Source organism: Rattus rattus, chromosome 3 (genome assembly GCF_011064425.1).
Source record: "Rattus rattus isolate New Zealand chromosome 3, Rrattus_CSIRO_v1, whole genome shotgun sequence".
Lineage (NCBI taxonomy): Eukaryota > Metazoa > Chordata > Mammalia > Rodentia > Muridae > Rattus > Rattus rattus.
Window position 1 is genome coordinate 199,468,505 of NC_046156.1, and position 21,276 is coordinate 199,489,780.

General features: G+C 40.0%; 2 protein-coding genes across 2 annotated transcripts in view; one reads left to right on the forward strand and one right to left on the reverse strand.

The window, feature by feature from the left end:
- Positions 1–14,526, reverse strand: part of Gfm2 (GTP dependent ribosome recycling factor mitochondrial 2) — a 36,012-nt gene extending 21,486 nt beyond the window's left edge. Inside the window, exons 1-7 of the mRNA XM_032899000.1 lie at positions 14,454–14,526; positions 10,089–10,172; positions 9,091–9,175; positions 7,152–7,209; positions 6,357–6,454; positions 3,437–3,562; positions 2,505–2,593 (exon numbers count right to left, since the gene is read on the reverse strand). Coding sequence (XP_032754891.1) covers positions 2,505–2,593; positions 3,437–3,562; positions 6,357–6,454; positions 7,152–7,209; positions 9,091–9,175; positions 10,089–10,151 — 519 coding nt within the window. The 5' untranslated portion in view covers positions 10,152–10,172; positions 14,454–14,526. The remainder of the gene's footprint in view (positions 1–2,504; positions 2,594–3,436; positions 3,563–6,356; positions 6,455–7,151; positions 7,210–9,090; positions 9,176–10,088; positions 10,173–14,453) is intronic.
- Positions 14,527–14,621: 95 nt separating this feature from the next.
- Positions 14,622–20,743, forward strand: Nsa2 (NSA2 ribosome biogenesis factor). Its single transcript, XM_032898999.1, has 6 exons — positions 14,622–14,751; positions 16,107–16,294; positions 16,369–16,519; positions 18,109–18,288; positions 19,851–20,043; positions 20,452–20,743. Exons 1-6 carry the CDS (start codon positions 14,749–14,751, stop codon positions 20,517–20,519), a joined length of 783 nt encoding a protein of 260 aa, XP_032754890.1. The 5' UTR covers positions 14,622–14,748; the 3' UTR covers positions 20,520–20,743.
- Positions 20,744–21,276: the final 533 nt, after the last annotated feature.

Genomic DNA, 21,276 nt, shown 5'->3' on the forward strand with positions numbered 1-21,276 from the left:
TAAAAAAACATAAAAAGTCTAATGTTTAGCTTTTTGTTGTTCAGGTAAAACTTATACACAGCAAACTCCACAGATCAAACATGTACATAATTTTGTATAACTCAAATCAATACACGCTATCTCTCCAGCCCGCTGGAAGAAACCAGTCCTTACACATCATCACAGGCCCACATTATTTCTGCCTGTTCATGAGTCTCACATAACTGTGGCTTCTGACTTGCCCACCTTATCCCTTGACTCAGCAGACCAGCTTCTCTATCAACACTTACAGAGCTGCCAGCTCGGAGCTGCTGTGATTCTAGCCACCGCAGACATTCTGAACAAATCCCTGGTTAATAATGTTCCCTTCCTTGGAGACAGATACAGAATTACTAGACTTTAAGGCAGATGTATATATGACTTCATATGACACTGCAAACAGTCTTCTAAGGCTATTGTGTCACAACTGTGAGCTCCAGCTGAACCACTGTCGTCAATATCTGCTGTTGCTCTTTTGAATTTCCGTCATTCTTCAGCATATACAATGCTATCTTATGTTGCTAGCCTGCATACAGACCAAGTTCATAATGATATGGCTGGGCTATGATAGTAGGTGGGAGATAGGGTGATAGCTGTATGACCTTTCAAATAAGAATCTTCTAAATAATCTATTATAATCATCACACTCAAAACATTTTAAGCTTAACATAGCTTAAAATAACATTTTCACATAGTATATAATTCAAGTTTCTCTGTGTTCCTCAATGATCTCTTCTAATTCATTTTAAATTGAGAATGCAACCAAGGATTTAAAAATACATCCATTTTCTTGATTTTTAAAAATTCTGTTATCTAGAATAGTTCTTCAGGATTCCCCTTAATTATTGGTGATTCTTTTTTTTTTTCTTTCTTTTTTCTTTTTTTCGGAGCTGGGGACCGAACCCAGGGCCTTGCGCTCGCTAGGCAAGCGCTCCTCCGCTGAGCTAAATCCCCAACCCCATTATTGGTGATTCTTATATTAAAAGGATTTTGTTTTTGTTTTATTTCTGAAAAGTTGTAAGTAGTTGTTCCTGACACATCTTTTCATTTAGATTTCATTAATCATTGTCTTATGATTAGACATGGGTCAAACATTTTGAGCAGGAATACAACATATATTTGTTTTATCTTTCTTAGCATATTGTATTGTGTCAACTTGTCCCAATTTTAAAAAGATACTGATTTTTACAACTTAATTAAAATAGTTTTAAGGACAGAACTATATTCACCAAAGCCAATTTTGAAGGGCACACTCATTAAAGATAGTCTAACTCACGCCTAACACAGCACAAACCAGGTAGTGGCATACACCTTTAACCCCAGTCCTTAGGAGGCAGAGGGGCATGGATCTCTGTGAGTTTGAGCCTAGCATGGTCTGCGTACATGGTACATAGCGAGAGCCTGTTTGAAGCAATAAAAAACAAACCAAACAAGATAACTAGCACAATTCCCTCTCCTATCAATAAGCCGTATTAACAGAGGACTTTCCCATTCCCAGGCACTCATACGCGCTTGGTAGGTACTCTGGAAATGAGCGGTAGCCCCTCTAACAATCAGGGGTTTTGTTGTTGTTATTGTTTTTTGTTTGGTTTGTTTGGTTTGCTTTTCAAAACAGGGTTTCTCTGTATAGCATTATCCTAGAACTCACTCTATACTCCAGGCTACCCTTGAACTCCCAGAGATCCACCTGCCTCTGCGTCTGAGTGCTGGGATTAAAGGTGTGTTACCACCACAGCCTAAGAATGTTTACCTGACCTGTGAGAAGATAACTATTCATGCTTCTGTGTGTTCCTACAAGTGCCAACTGTGCTCTCCGCTCATCTTTGAGGGATGGTTGCTATAGAAGTACAGCAAACAATCTCCTCAGGCGGTGTCTCCCTGGGAGGAAAGGGAGGTTTGCCCTAGAGCAGACACTGTCGATCCTCCAAAGTAGCGCAGAGGGACGCTAATGCACAAGATGAAGTGTTCCATTGCTTTTGCCATGCCACGTGAGCAGCTGGCGTCTACTCCTCCCATGCCACGTGAGCAGCTGGCGTCTACTCCTCCCATGCCACGTGAGCAGCTGGCGTCTACTCCTCCCATGCCACGCTGGCCTGGACTCAGAGGGATGCTGACTCTCTGTTGGCTACTACACATAGACTAACAAAGTCCCATGCTCCTGACCCTCACTTAGTGACCTTGTGACTTCTGACAGAATCCACACACTAATACAGAGGAACTTGTTAGCTTAAAATCAACAGCATCCCAGGCTCCTCCTGGTTCCCCACACCAACGTTCATACATTTTCTACAGAAAAACTAACTTCCCTTCCATTGAGGAAAGTCTGAGTCTCACTTCATTATTAAACTCTGGTTTTCCTCCATCACAGTCCAACTGACACAGATTTCCCACAGAAAGGGTTCCAACGGACTAATCCTGACACAGGTCACACTGTACAGAACACGGCACACACTGCTGCTCTGTGCTCACACTGGCTCCAGCTTTACCTCTACACCAGCAGAGGCATCGAACACGGCCACCGCACCATCCAACACCCTCAAGCAGCGCTCAACCTCCAGAGTAAAGTCTACGTGACCTAAGGAAAGAAAATAGACACTTAAAATCTTCAAAACCCAACTAGAACAGTCACGTGGGCCAGCAAGGTCACTCCTGAGTGTACCCAAAGGAAAGTGAGCAATTGAAAGGAGTGTCTCAAGCTATGTGCACACCCACATTCATAGCGAACGAAGTGTGGGAGAGACAGTCGCTTCCCTGCACCTACATGTTTTGAGTCTGGAGATGTAGTTATGGGCTGAAAAGATTCAGGGAAAAAGGTGTCTGTTCTAAACATGGACAGACATTTTTCTTGTCATTATTCTCTGAACAATACAGAATAACAGCTATTTACATAGTAGTCACTTGTATTAAGATATGCAGGTATACGAGAGGATATATACGGGTTTTATGGAAATATTATACAATTCTATAAGGGATTTAAACATTTGGTATCTACATGGGATCCTAAAATCAATTCCTCATGTATACTGAGAGATAAGTACACACCAAGGAATATTATGTAGCCATAAAAGGAAGAAATTACTGTTAATGAAGGCTTCATACTAACTGAAATAAATAAGCCAATCACAACAAGGTAAACAGGGTGTGGTTCCACTTACAGGAGGCATCAAGAGCCCTTGCAGACGTAAGGAACAGCATGGTGGGGACAGGGGGCAGAGGAAACCTGCTGCTTACTAAGGACAGTTTCAGGTCTAGAAGACGAGAAACTGGAGATCCGTCCCACAGTGATGTGAACGTAGTGAATAAGATATGGCTGTACCCTTAAAATGAGATTTAATGGGTTTGACCATAATTTAAAAAACAACACTCAGAAACAGCCTGAGGGACCCAGCTTCTTTGCAATGGTAAAGCTGCATCTTACCTGGCATATCAATCAGATTGACTCTATACCCTTTCCAGTCAAGAGTCACGGCTGCTGATTGGATAGTAATGCCCCTTTCTCGCTCTTGAGCCATGAAATCCGTCACTGTGTCCCCATCATCAACATCTAGTCAGGAAAAAGAGGCCACAGTTTACCTCAATAGAAGTGTGCCACACTGGTCCTCGGTACACCCCAGGATAACTTAATCTGCTCTGAGAAAAGCAACCCAAAATATTTAGCTTAATACTTAAAGCCTTTGTTTCTCTATATAAAATCCTTGTGAGAGAAAAGCTTTTGCAGGGAGATTAGTAATTGTGTCATGGAAGGTTTTTCTGTCTTTAATTTGACTAAACCACACATCCTGCCCTTTAGTCCTGGTTTGATGTTTCTTACTCTCTCTGTGGGCCACATCCCTTGTTAGGAGGCAGAGGCGAACCAAGTCCACTCATTAGGCTCCTTCCTCACTTTATTCTTATTCTCATCCCTTGATTATCCTGGTCCTCACAGGAAATCTAACATAACAGAGTTACCCTTGCCAGGCTGTCACAAAGACAAAATGAGGCAGGGAATAAAATCTAGTCCAACCCAATAAAGTCAGATAGCAGGGACATTGCATGAAGAATGGAAAACATCCTCCCAAGACTCTCACTGCTATTCTCCAGAGCAGGGAGTTGTCTGCAAAGTCCTCAGTACAAAAACATGCTTAAGGGGTTGGGGATTTAGCTCAGTGGTAGAGCGCTTGCCTAGCAAACGCAAGGCCCTGGGTTTGATCCCCAGCTCAAAAAAAAAAAAAAAAAAAAAAAAAAAATGCTTAAACTTAATCCTAAAAGCTCACCCAAATGATTCTTGAATTACACCTTTTATTCTGAGTAAATTTATAGACAACAAATACATGAAAGTTATTTTTACAATTCAAAATTCATGAATATAGGATAATATTATGTACTTATATCAATAGAAGACCCCAAAAATGTTGTCTAGCTTCCCACTACACACTCTCTCTCTCTCCCCCTCCACGCAGACACACACACACGCACACGCACACACACACGCACACCACCAACACCAGGGAATATAAAGAAATGTATCTGTGACAACCCTAGCTGTGCAGTGCAGCCCTATCAGGCTTAGAATTCATTACACATTGCAGGCTGGACCTGAAGCCATGGAGACCTGCTTGCCTCTGCCTCTCTGGCACTGGGATTAAAGGTGTGCCTCACCTCCTCACATTATTTCTTATGATTCTTCTAACCAACAAAGTCAGCTTTAGGCTGCCAAGCTAGAGAACTTAGTAGTAAGAACAACTTAGCTCTGGGCCTCAGACATCTAAAATCAGTTCTTAATGCTTCAGAGTTTAAGGTGTTTCCAACTTCCAGTTTTAGATTTCCAGAAAAGCAATTTCCAATCAAGTAAGTTCATGAAAACATTTCTAAACAAAAAATTCTAGCATCTGAACTATTTCCAATATCTTAATCATATTAGACAAAAGAATGAAAACATTTCTAAACAAAAAAATCTAGCATCTGAACTATTTCCAATATCTTAATCACATTAGACAAAGAATACTTAACCTATACTGACTGCAAATATACTTAAAACTGGTTCCTCTTACAACTTTTAAAAATGGAAACTTCTTTACCCTCACTTCCAGTATCCAAATTGGGGTGTATAAGGGAAGGATTATCATCAGACTTCTGAAGCAACAGCAGCGTGGCAATGCTCACAAAATGCTGCCAGCATATACTTATTAACACAGAATCTCATATGAAAAATCCAGGTAGCATCTGTTTAAGAACACACCATCATCTTGATGATCTTTTCCTCCCTTAAGCATCCAATCTGTTACATTTCCAAAAGTCTAGGAAATGGCTCCTAATAGGAACACATCATAACTAGACCTCCTGAACCCATCATGGGACTCCCCAGCATTACTTGAAAACAGTAAGCCCTGATCTATGCTCATGCAAGGAACAGGTTCAGTTAAACTCAGTGACACCCACACACGTCCACTGACATACATACTCACACTTTCACAGATTCATAAATTCGCTCACATATTCTCACAGACACGCTCACACAGCTCTGCTCCCACACACTCACACTCACACTCACATGAAAATTAAAATGTGGACCAGTTGGGAAGAAGGGTTGAGCAGGAAGGTGTGGTGAACAAGAGAATATAGTGATGTATGAAAATACAGTATCTACACACGAGGTTGTGAAAAAATAAACAAGGAATGCTCTGAAGAACTGATGCCCATAAAGTCACAAAGTCTGAAGTAAGTCCAACTTGCAAGAGCTGTATTGAGCAGTAGATTGCAGACCTTAGAGAAGAAGCAGTGGGCTAAGGACCAACAAAATCAGCTCCTTTTCCATATAACAGTTTGACCTTAACTTTCCAGGTTTTCTTCTTTTCTTCTTGAAATTAGACAATAGAAGTATGTCAACTATGTGGCTAGGGCGCGCGCACACACACACACACACACACACACACACACACACACACACACACAATCTTTATCATCTTCTTCCTCTTCTTCCTTCTTTTCCTTAGTAGTAAACTCTAAGTGTAGCTTGGAGTTACACATCTTGGGCTTCCCTGACTTGGCTATAGACTGTCCCTTACATGAAACCTGGAACTGGAACTGAGTCTTCTCACTCGAGTGGCTCTTGTATAAACATCTAATGCTAAGTGTGGTTCTGTCCTACCACCTTCCAGTAGACCTGTAGCAGATGAAGCCATGAGGGACTCAGTGCTGAGCTGAGTCTCTGAAGACTTTCTGGTGACGTTGCAGCTACCTTATCTTAATGCTGTAGTTTGGACATACTCTATGCCACACTCTAGTTGACTTCTTAACCAAAACCTTTTCCCCTGATGCTCTCGCTGGTGGGGCTGGGGAGAGGAGGAGTCCATTCTAACCTCCCAGTGATCTTGTGTATCCGGAATAGTACAAAATCCTCTCTGTGGTGGTGGTTTTGCCTGCGTCAATATGGGCCATAATTCCAATATTACGGATTCTGTTTAAAAGGGAGAAAAAGGCATGAGGTGCATATTTCAACTGAAACATCTATGCTGCGCACATTTCAAAGGTTATTTGTATTCCTACAATACATGCAATTCTGTACAAAGACAAACACAAAACCTCCTTCTGGATCTCTTATCAGCACACCTCCTCAGCACACATGGTAAGGGACGGGCAGCACCATGACACTCTCACACGTGTGATTGGATTTGCTCATGTTCACCCCACACATCCCTCTTGTGTTCTACACCCACTCCCGCGGATGTATACTGCCACATTATCACACAAAATAGCTAAGTAACAAAAGGGCTAATGATGATCTTAAAAATATCTACACTCATTTTTGTTACATTAAAACTTCTTAATATTTTTTTAATTTTTTTATTAATTTTTATTTATATGAGTACAGTGTAGCTGTTTTGAGATGCACCAGATCCCATTACAGATGGTTGTGAGCCACCATGTGGTTGCTGGGAATTGAACTCAGGACCTCTGGAAGAGCAGTCAGTGCTCTTAACCACTGAGCCATCTCTCCAGCCCAAAACTTCTTAATATTTAACTGAGAAAAAATATCTTTTGAGATACATACTAACATTATATAGGAATTACATAAGTCACTAGTAAAGCCTGTCAGAGAAGACTTGCGAATTCCTCAACAGCCTCTGGTACAGCAGCCTAAGGACAGTACTTACTTGGCCACAGGGGGGTTAATGATGGAATGAAGAGATTTGACTTCATTTCCTACAACGCCTAATAGAAAGAGGATTCAAATTAAACTGTGAAATTATTAAGTTTTTCTCTCAACTTATAAATGGAAACATACAAAATAAATGAAAGCAAATACAACATTCCAGACCAAGCAAAGTCAAGCTCAGTAACATACACTTACTTAGGATTCATTTTTCACCAGTAAGGAAGAAAGCGTGATTGATGGTATAAGTTCTAGCTACAAATTTTTTTCTAACTCAAACCCATAGAACAATTTCTAAATTAAATCCTTAAAAAATATGCATTTTCCAGGCAGTGGACGCTCACGACTCTAATCCCAGCACTCAGGAAGCAGAGGCAGGTCGATTTTTTATGAGTTCAAGGCCAGGCCAGTCTACAGAATGAGTTCCAAGAGAGCCAGGACTACACAGAGAAACCATATCTTGAAAACAAAATAAACAGATTTATTTAATCAGTTACTTATTACACCTCTATTTGTAGAACAGCAGAGTTAGTGTTCATAACAATATGGTAAGGTAACAGCAGACCTAAATGGAAGGAAAAACGTAACCGCGCAGACATGGAAACCTGCATTTGTAAGTTGTGAGGAATCCTGAGTGAGAAAGTGCTAGTGAGCTGCCACACAGATAAAAGCCTTCTTCCCTTCAGCAATGCCAGCTCGACACCTTCAGAGACAGATGGACGGCCTGAGCGCAATCAGTCGAAAGGAGATGAGAGATCCCAATACTTCCTTATGGTGAAGCAGTGTTTCCTCTTTTATTTATTTACTGTTTTCTTTGGCTAATTTAGTTTGGCTTGGTTTTTTTTAAGGTAGTGTCTCACTATGAACTCTTGGTTGGCCCAGGACTTGTGATGGGGATCAGATTGGTCTTGAACTTACAGAGATTCTCCTTCCTCGGAAAGCACCCAGCTTTTATCTAAGGTTTTCGAGGCAGAATCTTGTATGGAGTTCCTCCTGGAGTTAGACTCTCAAGCCTCCTCTCTCAGGCTTATTAGTGCTAGGGTTTTAATATGAGCCACCACACAGGCATATGGTCATTTCTTACATGAAAGATGTCCACAGTGACCACTCCATGCTAGCTTAAGTTCAATAATGATACCGAAGCAGCAAGTCTTACAGTGAAGTTAATCTCCACTTCAATGCATTTTAAACCAAGTATTTTACATTTCTAAAATAAGAACAGTTCTACATTTTTAAAACTTCATTGAGCAGTTCACAGACAAAGTACAAGCCACAGTTAAATTAGCAGGGGCAGAACATAAAGCCACATACATACTAACAACACACCCCACGGAATTCATAAATCCGTGTAAATCAACAGCCAGTTGGTAATGTTTCCCTTTGTTATTTGCACGTGAGAAACTTGCTCAGAGGAACGGCAACAGAGTTAAGCTATGTTTAATCAGTACTATTTGTTTACTTCAAACACAGGAGGCCACAAGGAATGAAGTGACAGGCTCCCAGACATTCCAGATTCTAGTAGTCTTGCCTCTAACCTAATAGTCCAGATAAATAGGTAATTGAACTTCTAAAGTTCTTCAAAAATAAATTATTCTAGTAAATCTCTGTTAACGGAAAGCATGCCAACATAAAAATCAGCAATAAACTAACAATAAGGAGAGTCACACACTAAACTTAAGAGCCAGCTATAACCCCACCCACTCTCCCTTTGCTCAGCTCATCAGAAGCTTGGAGAGGAGGAACAGAACTCTACTGGTACCCATCCGCCTCACATCTTCCCAAACCCTCTCACCTAAGAATCTCAAGGAAATAGCCAAGAAGTTAAAATAGGCTGGAAACCTCTAAGAAGCAAGATTCTTCAGGAAAAGGAAAGATAATGTGAGAAGGAAGGAGAGAGAGAGCAAGGTTTCAAGTGAACTAGAAGAATTTAACATCTGTACCTGGTGGGGAACTGTAGTTTCTTGTAAGAGGCACCTGAGTCTTTGATCTTTTAAAATTTGCTTTTATTTTACAGTAACACATGGTCTAGGAGAGACAAAAAGAAATTGACATTAATTTTACTTTTGCAATACACATCAAACATAGAAAACAGAAAATACATATTCTTGCTGGGTGCAGGGACACATGCCTGCAATCCCAGAAATCAGGAGGCGGAAGCAGGGAGATCTTAAGCTTGAGGCCAGCCTCCACTACAGAACGAGAATCTCTCTATGCTCTTTCAGTGGAAATACACATTCCTCGAAACGCTGCAGAGTAATTTTAAACTAACAAAATGAACTGGCGAGGCCTGCATCAACTGGATTACAGGCTCTCTGGAGCTCCCTGCTGGGTCCTTGCTGGAGGCGAGACAGCCCAGTCCCAGGGGTGAGTGACAGAGGGCACCAGTCTACTTGACGATTCACATTTGCAATGCAAAGGAAAGTAATAGCATAGAAATATATAGAGATCTCGTGTTAGGATAAACCTTACAGGGCAGAGACTATCCTGAAACTCGAGGTGTCAACCTTCAATAGCTCTGCAGAAATTTGTACCTCCACTATTTAATAATGACGCTATATCCTGACATAATGTCACAGAACTTTACCTTCTCAGAAATGCATGTGCAAACACATACAGCTGCACACACGCACACGCATGCATGCACACGGGAGGAGGGGACACACACTCTTAGTTAGCAGTGTAAGGGTGAGCAAGAAGTATCCACTCTTGGAAGAGACAGAAACACGAGCCTCCTCCAAATACAGCATTTATTACCTCATGAGAGCAGCGTTTCATTTTGCCGGCAGATGCTCTTTTCATTGCTAGGGAAATTTTTAAGTTGCATAACCAATTTCATTAACATAGTCTACCCAAACTGGATTTGGAATGAGCTACATACTAAACCTCTGGGGAAAAAATAATTAGGCTAAATACATCCATTTGTGTAGGAAACACTTACATGAATGTGCACACTGAACGTTTTCTGACGATTCACTGCAAAAATCCTCCAGTTGGTAAACATTGTGGTCTTCTACAATCCTCTCTGAAAAAGAGACAAACAGAATTATAAAACTAAACATATACAAGTCGGTAATGCTTATTATATAACAAATAGAATTGTATGTCTTAGAAAGTAACTTGGGATAATTTTAGCTACCAAAACCACAATGCATCATTTAAGTAAAACTTTGTATTAAATGAAACATATAGTTCTTACTTAAGCTTAAACTGTCCTCCTTTAAAAAAAAAAAAGACATTTTGTAGGCAAATGGTTGGAACTGGAAAATATCATCCTGAGTGAGCTAACCCAATCACAGAAAGACATACATGGTATGCACTCATTGATAAGTGGCTATTAGCCCAAATGCTTGAATTACCCTAGATGCCTAGAACAAATGAAACTCAAGACGGATGATCAAAATGTGAATGCTTCTCTCCTTCTTTAAAAGGGGGGACAAGAATACCCTTGGGAGGGATGAGAGGGGCAAAGAATAAAACAGAGACTGAAGGGACACCCATTCAGAGCCTGCCCCACAAATATATAAGCCATCCAATTAGACAAGATGGATGAAGCAAAGAAGTGCAGAAGTGTAGATCTTGAGAGACATAGCCAGAATATGCAAATATAGGAGGCGAATGCCAGCAGCAAACCACTGAACTGAGAATAGGACCCCGTTGAAGGAATCAGAGAAAGAACTGGAAGAGCTTGAAGGGGCTAGACCCCATATGTACAACAATGCCAAGCAACCAGGAGCTTCCAGGGACTAAGCCACTACCTAAAAGACTATACATGGACTGACCCTGGACTCTGACCTCATAGGTAGCAATGAATAGCCTAGTAAGAGCACCAGTGGAAGGGGGGGCCCTGGGTCCTGCTAAGACTGAACCCCCAGTGAACTAGACTGTTGGGGAGGGCGGCAATGGGGGAGGGGTGGGAGGGAACACCCATAAGGAAGGGAGGGGAGGGGATGTTGCCAAACCAGGAAAGGGAATAACACTCGAAATGTATATAAAAAATATTCAAGTTAATAAAAAAAAAAAAAGGCATCTTAATTCTTAAAGAAGGATATGAAGGGCAGAGGGTTTGGTAGATGCCTATAATTCCAGGACTCTGGAAGCCGAGAGGGCTGCCAAAGTTTAGATCACCTGGGCTGTATAGTAAGATACTGTTAAAAGAAAAACCAAACCAACCAAACAAAACTTCAAGATATGATTTAAGTACATTTACTGAAATTTAAAAAAACTAAACAGAAATATACTTTAGGTAAGTATTTAGAATTATGTATGATAAACATCTCACAGAAACTTGGTAGTTTCTCATTGACAACAAAGCCTAGCTATTGTGATTTTTCACAATAAATATGTGAAGATAAAACGCATAAAAAGCCACAGGGAAGCCCGCTGCCATCTTCTGAATACAGAAGCAGACAGAGCAGCTTCACGTTGCAGACATTACTAACCCTGAGGTGCAGCTCCCGGGTACAGCGTTTGCTTAATCTGTCAAGGCCCTGGCTTTGACCTCAGCACCACGAGAGGCCCTTAGACCAGCATTTACCAAGTCTTCTCTGGGCTTGAAGTACAAGATCAAAGGTGATAGAAGATGACAGAGGTATCTGACACCTAGGACATGGGAGGCAATGCTAAATCACTTATGCAGAATTTTCATATTATGTGATTGAGGCCACCAAGATGGCTCAAAAGGTAAAGGCGCTTGCCCCCCAGCTTGACAATCTGAACTCGATCCCTGGGACACACAGGGGGGGAAGAACCCACTGTTATAAGTTGTCCTGTGGGGGGTGGGGATTTAGCTCAGTGGTAGAGCACTTGCCTAGGAAGCACAAGGCCCTGGGTTCGGTCCCCAGCTCCGAAAAAAAGAACCAAAAAAAAAAAAAGTTGTCCTGTGACCTCTATACACAAATGCATGTGTTTTTACATTGGCACATGAAATGGACAAACAGATAAATGTGATACACTTAATCATGTCAATAAAAGTAAATGTATTAAAAAAAACAGACGTGACACTTCAGATCAATCATAAAAGGTATTCCTATGTAAGCAGAATTTAAGCTGTTACTGAAACTAGCCTGGCATGGTGGCACACGCCTTTAGTCCCCCAACACTTGGGAGGCAGAGGAGGCTGGAGTTTTGAGTTGGAAGACAACCTGGACTATAGAGTGAGTTCCAGAATAGCCAGGCTACATGGAGAAAGCCTGTCCGGACGAAAAAAGCAGAATCGATGTTGCTGAGACCATAGGAAAGGGGACCTGACAGCACCCGGTGAAAACGGCCTTCAATTAAGTTCCTACTGTACTAACTGTATCTTCCCACCCTAAGAGAAGATGTCTACATATAATATTTATTATGCACTGGTGTTTCCTAAGTAACACACTTCATTTCGAATTTGTATCCTATCTAACATTTCTGCAAAAGTATGATGTAGGATTAGGTAAAAATGTTGCTTATTAACATCAGGCCTTTTTATGCCCAACAGAAGATGGCAAGCTACCAATCTTATTACATTTATTTCAGGCACAAGAAATTTTAAAGTTTTTTGTTTATGCATGTGTGTCCCTATGAATGCATGCAATGTGTGTGAGGGTGACTGTAGTGACTGCTGAGACAAGAGCAGGAATTCGAGACTCAGGTTAAAGGAATTCTTAAACTGGAAATTGATTAAATACATGTGCTCAGAGTCTGAAAACCCACTGGGACAAACCCCTACAGTGTATCCACTTCCTGCATGTATGTTCCATTTCAACAGTCTTTAAAAACTGTTTCACTATTAGAAGATTGCTGGAATCTCAGGTCTTCTGAAACCTTAGATAAAGCACTAGAGATCTCAGAGCTTTAGTCTTTCATCGGTGACAGCACAGATATAGCATGAAAATTAAACCCACACATTTAATAAACATTGTGTTTAAAATTGCTTTTTAGGCAATTTTTTAATTGTTTAAAGCAATGAACAAAGACAATAACTTCGCTCACACTGACTCTATTCAACTTGAGGGCCACAAAAGGGGGAGGAGGGTGAAGTAAAAATAAAAAATATACATCCTATTGTCACTGATGCTGTAGAAAAGAATTAATCCACAAAGGGAAATGGAGCAATTATGGTGGAGATGTCAAGGGAGGCTTCACTAAAACTGTAAAATTAAAAAAACCTAAAGTAGGCAAGGGAGTCAACGGAGGGAAGAGGGAACATATTCTAGCTTGAGAAAGTATATAATTTAAAGCATCTGAAAATACATGAATGATTAGCACTAGCTCTTGATTTAAAACAAAAGAAAAATCACATTATACTATGGGGAAAGCCTGGTGGGTATGGTGCACGCCTTTAATCTCAGTACCCTAGAGGCAGAGGCAGGCGGATCTTTGTGAGTTCAAGGCCAGACTTGTCTATGAAGCAAGTTCCAGGACAACCAGCTCTACACAGAGAAACACTGTCTCGAAAATACCAAAAAAGAAAAACTCGACAGTTTGAATCCAAGTGCTAAGGCTTTTTGAGCTGTGCACTTTTTAATTTTGGTAGTTCCAAACTGGAGTTAATTCCAGAGTTAATTAGTGTGCTTTGTGACTACAGTAAAAAGGTAAAACTGGGGATTGGAGAAATGGCTCAGTGGTTAAGTTTGGCTGCCCTTCTTGAAGACCAGGTCCAATTCCCAGCACCTACTAGCACTCTCAACCATCTTTTATAATTCAACACCCTGTTCTGGCTTCGGAGGGCACCAGGAACGCACTACACATTAAAAAAATAATAAGATAAAAAAAAAAACCCAACAAACAAAACCCATACTTTTCTAAAAGGTAAAACTGCCCTTAATTCGATGTGTTTCTTGGGAATTCCTACCCACAACTCAAGCCTGTTTATTCCTAGTTCCGGAATACAGAAAATTAAAAAGCCCTCAAGAGTTTAGGGGGAAAGTCCTGGGCCTCCACAAAACCAAAATTATCTTTTGATTTTCTGACAGCTAGCCCAGTAGTTTTATTTTCTATATAATAAATTTCAATCAATTGTCCATCCGTTAGCAAGAGGAGAGAAACAAACAAATCAGTCCTCCTCGATAAAGGATGAAGACAAACGTCCCTAATCCAGCAGACGTCACGGCCGGGGGTCAGGAGGTCCCGTGGTGGTCGTCCAGGGCCCGCTGTCAGCTACAAGGTCAGCAGTGAAAGACCAGAAAGACCTCGGCACCCACGGGGCGCATGGTTATGCTGGAGGATTCGCCTCTCCGCCACACGGCGGGCAGTAAGAGTGAAACCGTCCACTCCAAAACTGGCAACGGACTCAGGTTACAAAACCCCACCGCCTCAACCAGCTTCATACCCGCAGGAAGAAGCTACGCGTATCCCGGTTTCAAGCTCCATAGGCAGCCTCCGCCTCCAGTTCCGGTGGTACGTCAGCTAAAAGCCTCCGGCTACCAACTTCCGCTCTTCTACCTAAGAACGGAGAGACAACACGGAACTCCTGTGCGGCGTTTGAGCTTCACTCCGCCTACTTAAAGGACTACCCTTTCCTGTTCCGGCCTGAGTGAAGCAGGCTCGTGGGCCAGTGATAACGCTGGGATTAAGAAGTTTTTAGAACCCCGGAGGTCGCGGACCGCTGCTTCGCGGCTGTCATCATGGTAAGGAGGCCTCCTCGGGCGCCGGCGACCGAGGGCCTGGGAGTTAGCGTGGTTGGGCTGTCGAGTCAGGAGGACCGTGCGTGGTAGGAACTGAGATGCTGTGGAGGGAGATGTAGCTTCCACGAAGGAATGCTTAGCCTCTGGACCCGGAACACAGGTCTTGGAATGAGACAGAGTTCACTGTTAAAAGTTCTGATCTACCGTGGCATCAGTGCCAGCCTAATAGAATACAGTTGAGACTTGTGATACTAACTGTATAATCACATCACACCTTTTTAATGCTCAGTATATTATATTCTTTGCAAAAAGCCAAACGGCGGATGAATTGCGGATCCAAATATTCTCTTTATAAATGCCAGACCTGCCATTCTTATTATACTGATGTTTCTTTTTAAAGTGGAATGCCTTAAACCTTCTTTGTAAGTTGCTGCATAATTGATGTGATTTTGTTACCCTGAGCTAGACTTGGCCTTTGTATCGTAGGTTTTGTTTGTTTTTGCGGGTTCAAATGTAAATAAATGTTGAGGACAGTTTCACTGTTAACAATGAAACAATTTAAAATACAAAAGGGTTCCCTTACAGTACTTACAACATGCAAAATAATACACTCACTTTAGAAGACAACATAGCAGTACAGTTTTCATAGAAAGATTTGAATTCAACTATATTTATTGCAACTTTATTCCTAATCACCAAAGGAAAAAAAATGAACGGTCCAAATATACATCGTATGGCCAATGGATAAAGAAGTGATTTTATATCCACACACTGGGATATGACCAAGCACTATAAAATATTTAAGAACTGGTATACACAAAATGATTATATTCTAATCGAAAGAAGCCAGATGCAAAAGGATGTATGTTCTGTAGATTCCACTCACTGGGTAAACCATAAAAATGTAAGATTGAAGATGGGGAAAGAAGAGTGACCTCAGAGTAGCACAAAGGAACATTTTGAGATAATGGAAAATAAATATGCCATCTTGATTATGATGGGTACTGAGATGTATAATTGACTAGGAATTATAACTATGTACCCACAACTAAAAATGGTAAATTTTCTTTTATGTAAATTATGTTTTTAGTAAAATAGCATTTTCTAATTAAAAAACAGAAAATAATTTACCTTACTGTGTAAAGAAAAGAGAATTAAATCCTGTAGTAACCTCATATTTTTAGTAGATGTTGGATAAATCCCTTCATTAAATAGTAGCTCTCACTGAGAGTCATGCAGGTGTAAGCACATGAACACTCTCCAAGGTAAAAATATATTTACCTTTATCATATTAAAATCTTAGAATAATCTTATCAAAATTTGCAAAAATTAAGGTAACATTTCTTGAATCATTACAGCCACAGAATGAATACATTGAATTGCACCGCAAACGATATGGATATCGTTTGGACTACCATGAGAAAAAGAGAAAGAAAGAAGGTCGGGAGGCCCATGAACGTTCAAAGAAAGCAAAAAAAATGATCGGCCTGAAGGCTAAGCTCTACCATAAACAGCGCCATGCCGAGAAAATACAAATGAAAAAGACGTAAGTGGTCCCATCTACCTCTTACTTAGGTGATAATTAGTAAGCACACTCTGAACCTCTGTCCTTTCTGGTAGCATTAAGATGCATGAGAAGAGAAACACCAAGCAGAAGGATGACGAGAAGACTCCACAGGGAGCAGTCCCTGCCTACCTGCTGGACAGAGAGGGGCAGTCAAGAGCAAAAGTACTTTCCAACATGATTAAGCAGAAGCGGAAAGAAAAGGCGGTAAGCAAGAAAAAATTTTTTTCACAAGAGAAATACCTAAATTTGAGATTTTAGATTTGTCTCCAATTTAATTTGAAACACTAAGGGCAACTATTAGTGCCATTATTAGGATGTTGAAATTTTAGAATGTTTTTGTGTCATTTTTTTATTTCTATTTTGATGAGTTAAGGCTTGTTTATTTGTGTGTGTGTGTGTGTGTGTGTGTGTGTGTGTGTGTGTGTGTGTGTGTGTATTTATGACAGCACATGGTGCCAACAAAGGCTAGAAGAGGATGTCAGGTCCCCTGGAACTGAAATTATTGACTGTCATGAACAGCTCTGTGGTTGTCGGGACCTGAACACAAGTTCTGTGAGGAACAGCAAGTGCTCTTTGAAGCTATCTCCAGCCCACTTTGTAAATTTAGTTTGATAGAAACTTGCTGTCTTGTCACCAAGGTCGATGTATCCTGGTTAAAAGAATTTTAGAGTTTAAGTTTGAACAAAATTTATCAGAGGGAGATGTGGATATAGCTCAGTTGATGAGTATCTGCCTAGCATGTCTGTAATCCCAGCACGTAAGGGATAGGGAGGCAGGAGGATCATTCTTGCCTACATAGCAAGTTTGAGGCCAGCTTGATCTCTCTGAGTCCCTGTAAGCCATTAGAATGTCATACATCTCTCATTTAAAAATTAATTAAAAGCAAATTCAGTAGGTAATGATCTACTATATTTGAAAATCTGTACTGCTGTGCTATTTTAGAGAAAAACACAACTTTTTTTGCCTTGCAGTGTCAAAATTGGTTCCAGTAGAATTTTACATACCTTTTTACAATTACTGTAAAACTAGCTAAAATTCTGCCCCATAGAGAAAGGACATAGATATTTTTAAGATCCTGTGAGTAGATTTAAGAAATCTAATAGGAAAATACACAGTATTGAAATCTTTTTTCAATTTGTAAATATCCTAAATTATAATGGTGTGACTATTCCTGAGGACACTAGTGGATATCTATTCAGTGAATATATTGAATTACCTAGTCTTATCGAGACTAGAGTCCAGGGGGTTGTAAATCATTATTGTTGGTAGTGCACTGTGAAGTAATGGTACATCCTAGAACCCATGTCTTAGTAATATCAGTCCAGAAGATTTTCTACTGCCATACACTGCTACAGATTTAGGGGTATGGTTTTTATTTTATGTGTCTGTTTATTCTGGGGTGATACAAAGCATCCAATGTTATTAGTGAAGAAATAAAGTCTATAAATTTTGGGGGAAAATAACAAAGAAATTAAGTGGAATCAGTCCTCTGATATTCTGCTTGTAACTAGTAACAAGCACACACACTATTTATAAGTCACTGCCTTACAGGTGTAACAAGGTGTGAAGAGATTTTAGGTCAGGCAAACAATTTAATGTGCCCATGATATCCAAATTTAGCTGGTTTTGCCAATTATGTCTTGTGAAGAGACAGCACAGACTTCTCAAGCAGTTGAGCAATGAAAGTGTGTGGAATGGTTATGGGAAAGTGAATCTTTTATTTTGTATGACCAAAAACACTGGACTTATTCTTACTATCTCCCCCCCTCCCCAATATAAACCTGCACTTTTAGGGAAAATGGGAGGTCCCTCTACCCAAAGTTCGTGCCCAAGGAGAAACAGAAGTATTGAAAGTTATTCGAACAGGAAAAAGAAAAAAGAAGGCATGGAAGAGAATGGTTACAAAAGTCTGCTTTGTTGGTGATGGTTTTACAAGAAAACCACCTAAATATGAAAGGTTCATTAGGCCAATGGTAAGTCTCTAAAGGAGTGTGATGACTTACTGTCAACTCCTTGTTAAGCTGGATAAAGTATATTACAGCTTCCTGAAATTATTAAAATTGGTGTGAAAAACAGTTGAACAGTATTTTGTGCTATTTTTGTTAATTTAAGTAAGTAGTAGGAATTAGCATTTTCCATGAATCAAAGCTGAATCCAAAGTCAGATTCATAGTAGATTTGAAATGATTTTTGTATAACACATTGCCAGTGAATTCCTGTATTTAAACGTGATGCATTAGGCTCTTTATTTTTATAGTTATTTTCCTTACTCAACAAGTGAGCTGCTGTATGCCTGAAGTACTAGGCCTCAGATACAGGCCTTTGTGACAATCCACTACACAAAGGACATTTGCTTACATTTGGTCTTAGCCAAAAGACCAAAAAGCAGTGGATTGATCAGCTGAGATTTAGTGAGGTAAATGTCTGTTTTACTGCTTTTGAGAACGTCCTTCATGTAATTATTTTATCTTTATAAGGGGCTATAAAAGTAGCTTCATCTTGAGAGTAGTAATGATTATCTCCAAAATATTAAGCTCTCCCACACCCCATAATTTCTCCTGCTTTGAAAGGTATGGAACATAATTACTTTTTCTCAGAATCCTTTTGAACAGGAATGCTGGTGCTGTTGATCCTAACATTCAATCTGAATAATTTGTATTGGACTCAAATGCTGTAGTCACTGCTAACAGCCATGCTTACTAGAACAGTGCAGTTACTGGCCAAAGACTATCTGGCTACAAAGCCCAGAATGTTTATTCACTATTAGACTATATCATGATTCCCTTGATTTTTGATTTTGTATTTATAATCTTTGGAGTGTATTTTGGTATCTTTTTTTTTTCCTGGAAGGGAAGGTTCTCACAAAGGATCCAAAACTAAGAATTTAACACCATTTTCCTTTTATTTCTGCGTAAGTAAAAATAAGGCTAGACTTCATGGAGTTCTGATATTTAAAATACTGTGTTCACTGGATCCCATTCAGGTGACTGGGTGACATCTGTGTAACAAGGTTCTCTCTAAATATTCTCTAGCCTTTGAATCATGTTATTACCTACATAAAGAAAGCTAAGAGCCTACACTCAATCCCTTTTGCTTCCCCATCTTTTAAGGTGGCTGAAGTATTTCAAATCCTAAAATTGGAGCTTGTAGGTTTGATTCTGTTTACCATGAATTATTTAATCTGGAAGCAAAACTCAAGGCTGTGTGTCGACCCTTGTTCCATTATTGACTGAAGATGGAGGGCTCTTTAAGGCTGGCATGTATAAATGAGGCACTGCAGCAGTACGCTGCAGCAGTGTCTGGCACTGTCCTTCAGTAAGCATGACACACAGACTCCAAGTACTGACGTGACAGTCTGACATGGGAAGTTAAGTTGTGTGTATCTTCCTATCCACTATGCCACTTTTCATCTGTAGAAATCTATTTTCTCTGATGCTTTAAGACATTATTCATTCCCTAGGAGAGATACTTAGAAAAGATGAGGATTCTAAAGACCTTACTCACCATTTGGATGCATTCTTGTGTTTGATATTTAGGGTCTACGTTTCAAAAAAGCCCATGTCACACACCCTGAGCTGAAAGCTACCTTTTGCCTGCCTATACTCGGTGTGAAAAAGAATCCCTCCTCCCCATTATATACAACCCTGGGTGTGATCACCAAAGGGACAGTCATTGAAGTGAATGTAAGCGAGCTGGGCCTTGTGACACAAGGAGGCAAGGTCATTTGGGGTAAGTAAAAATTTACATCTGGTGTTGCTTTTCTGTACTCCTAATGCAAACTTTGGAAGTTGGGCTAGAGATATGAGAAATGAAACTCTGATTCAGTTCCACTTTTATTGCCCAGATTTATCTACAAACTTAGATGTTTGAAAATGTTTTAAAATAGGTGTTAGACTGATTTGAAATTCATTTAGGGGAAAAAAGCCATCAGAAAGTAAACAGTAACTTAATGTATTAATAAAATGGAGCTGGCTGTGATTTGTGAACATAAACAAGTGTATAACTTAATCCTGAATTAGCTTATCTTCTGCTCATTTCTTATAGTAAGATGGTATTTAGAAATGTTTTTAAGACAAAACGTTTTAAGATGATTTTTGTTAACATTCCTTCCTTTTCCTTTGGTTTGGTTTTCCTTAGGAAAGTATGCTCAAGTTACCAACAATCCTGAAAATGATGGGTGCATAAATGCAGTCTTGCTGGTTTGACAGTGACATCATACAAGTCATTCCACTCACTATGGAAGACTACAGTGTCAGGAAAACACCATCGCTGTGATCTTTCTGAACTACCAATCAGCCTTACTCCATGTGCAGTCATCAAGAAGTATTTATTAAATTGTAAAGGAAAATAAAACACTGCCCAATTTTACAGTTGGCATGGAGCATAATGACTTACATTTTAATAAAATTTAGTGACTGAGTAGCAAGCATATTAAGGACTAGGTATGCAGCAATACAAGTTTGTCATTACTTAAGAAGCCACCAGTGTAGTTGACAGTACCCATAAAGGTCAAGTGTTTCCCATTTTGTTGCCACTAATCCTAAGATGTGAACCATTTTAAACACATGGTAGTGTCTAAAATTCTAAAATATTACATTTAAAGTCTGAAAAAAGGTAAATTAGATGAAAAATTTCACAACTCAGTGCCTTTACTCATAATACCTTATGTAGTATTTCAGTGAACTCAAGTGTACGTCCACCATTTCATATATCCTAAAACTAGGGAGTGCACTTACACTGCCACAACAGTGGGAAGAATTAGATTAGATAAGGGCTGGTATCGCTCAGAGGTTAAGAGCACTGGTGCTCTTCCAGAGATCCTGAGTTCAAATCCCAGCAACCACATGGTGGCTCACAACCATCTGTAATGGGATCTGATGCCCTCTTCTGGTGTGTCTGAAGACAGCTACAATAAATAAATCTTAAACATTAAAAAAGAATTGGGTTACATAACTTTCAAAC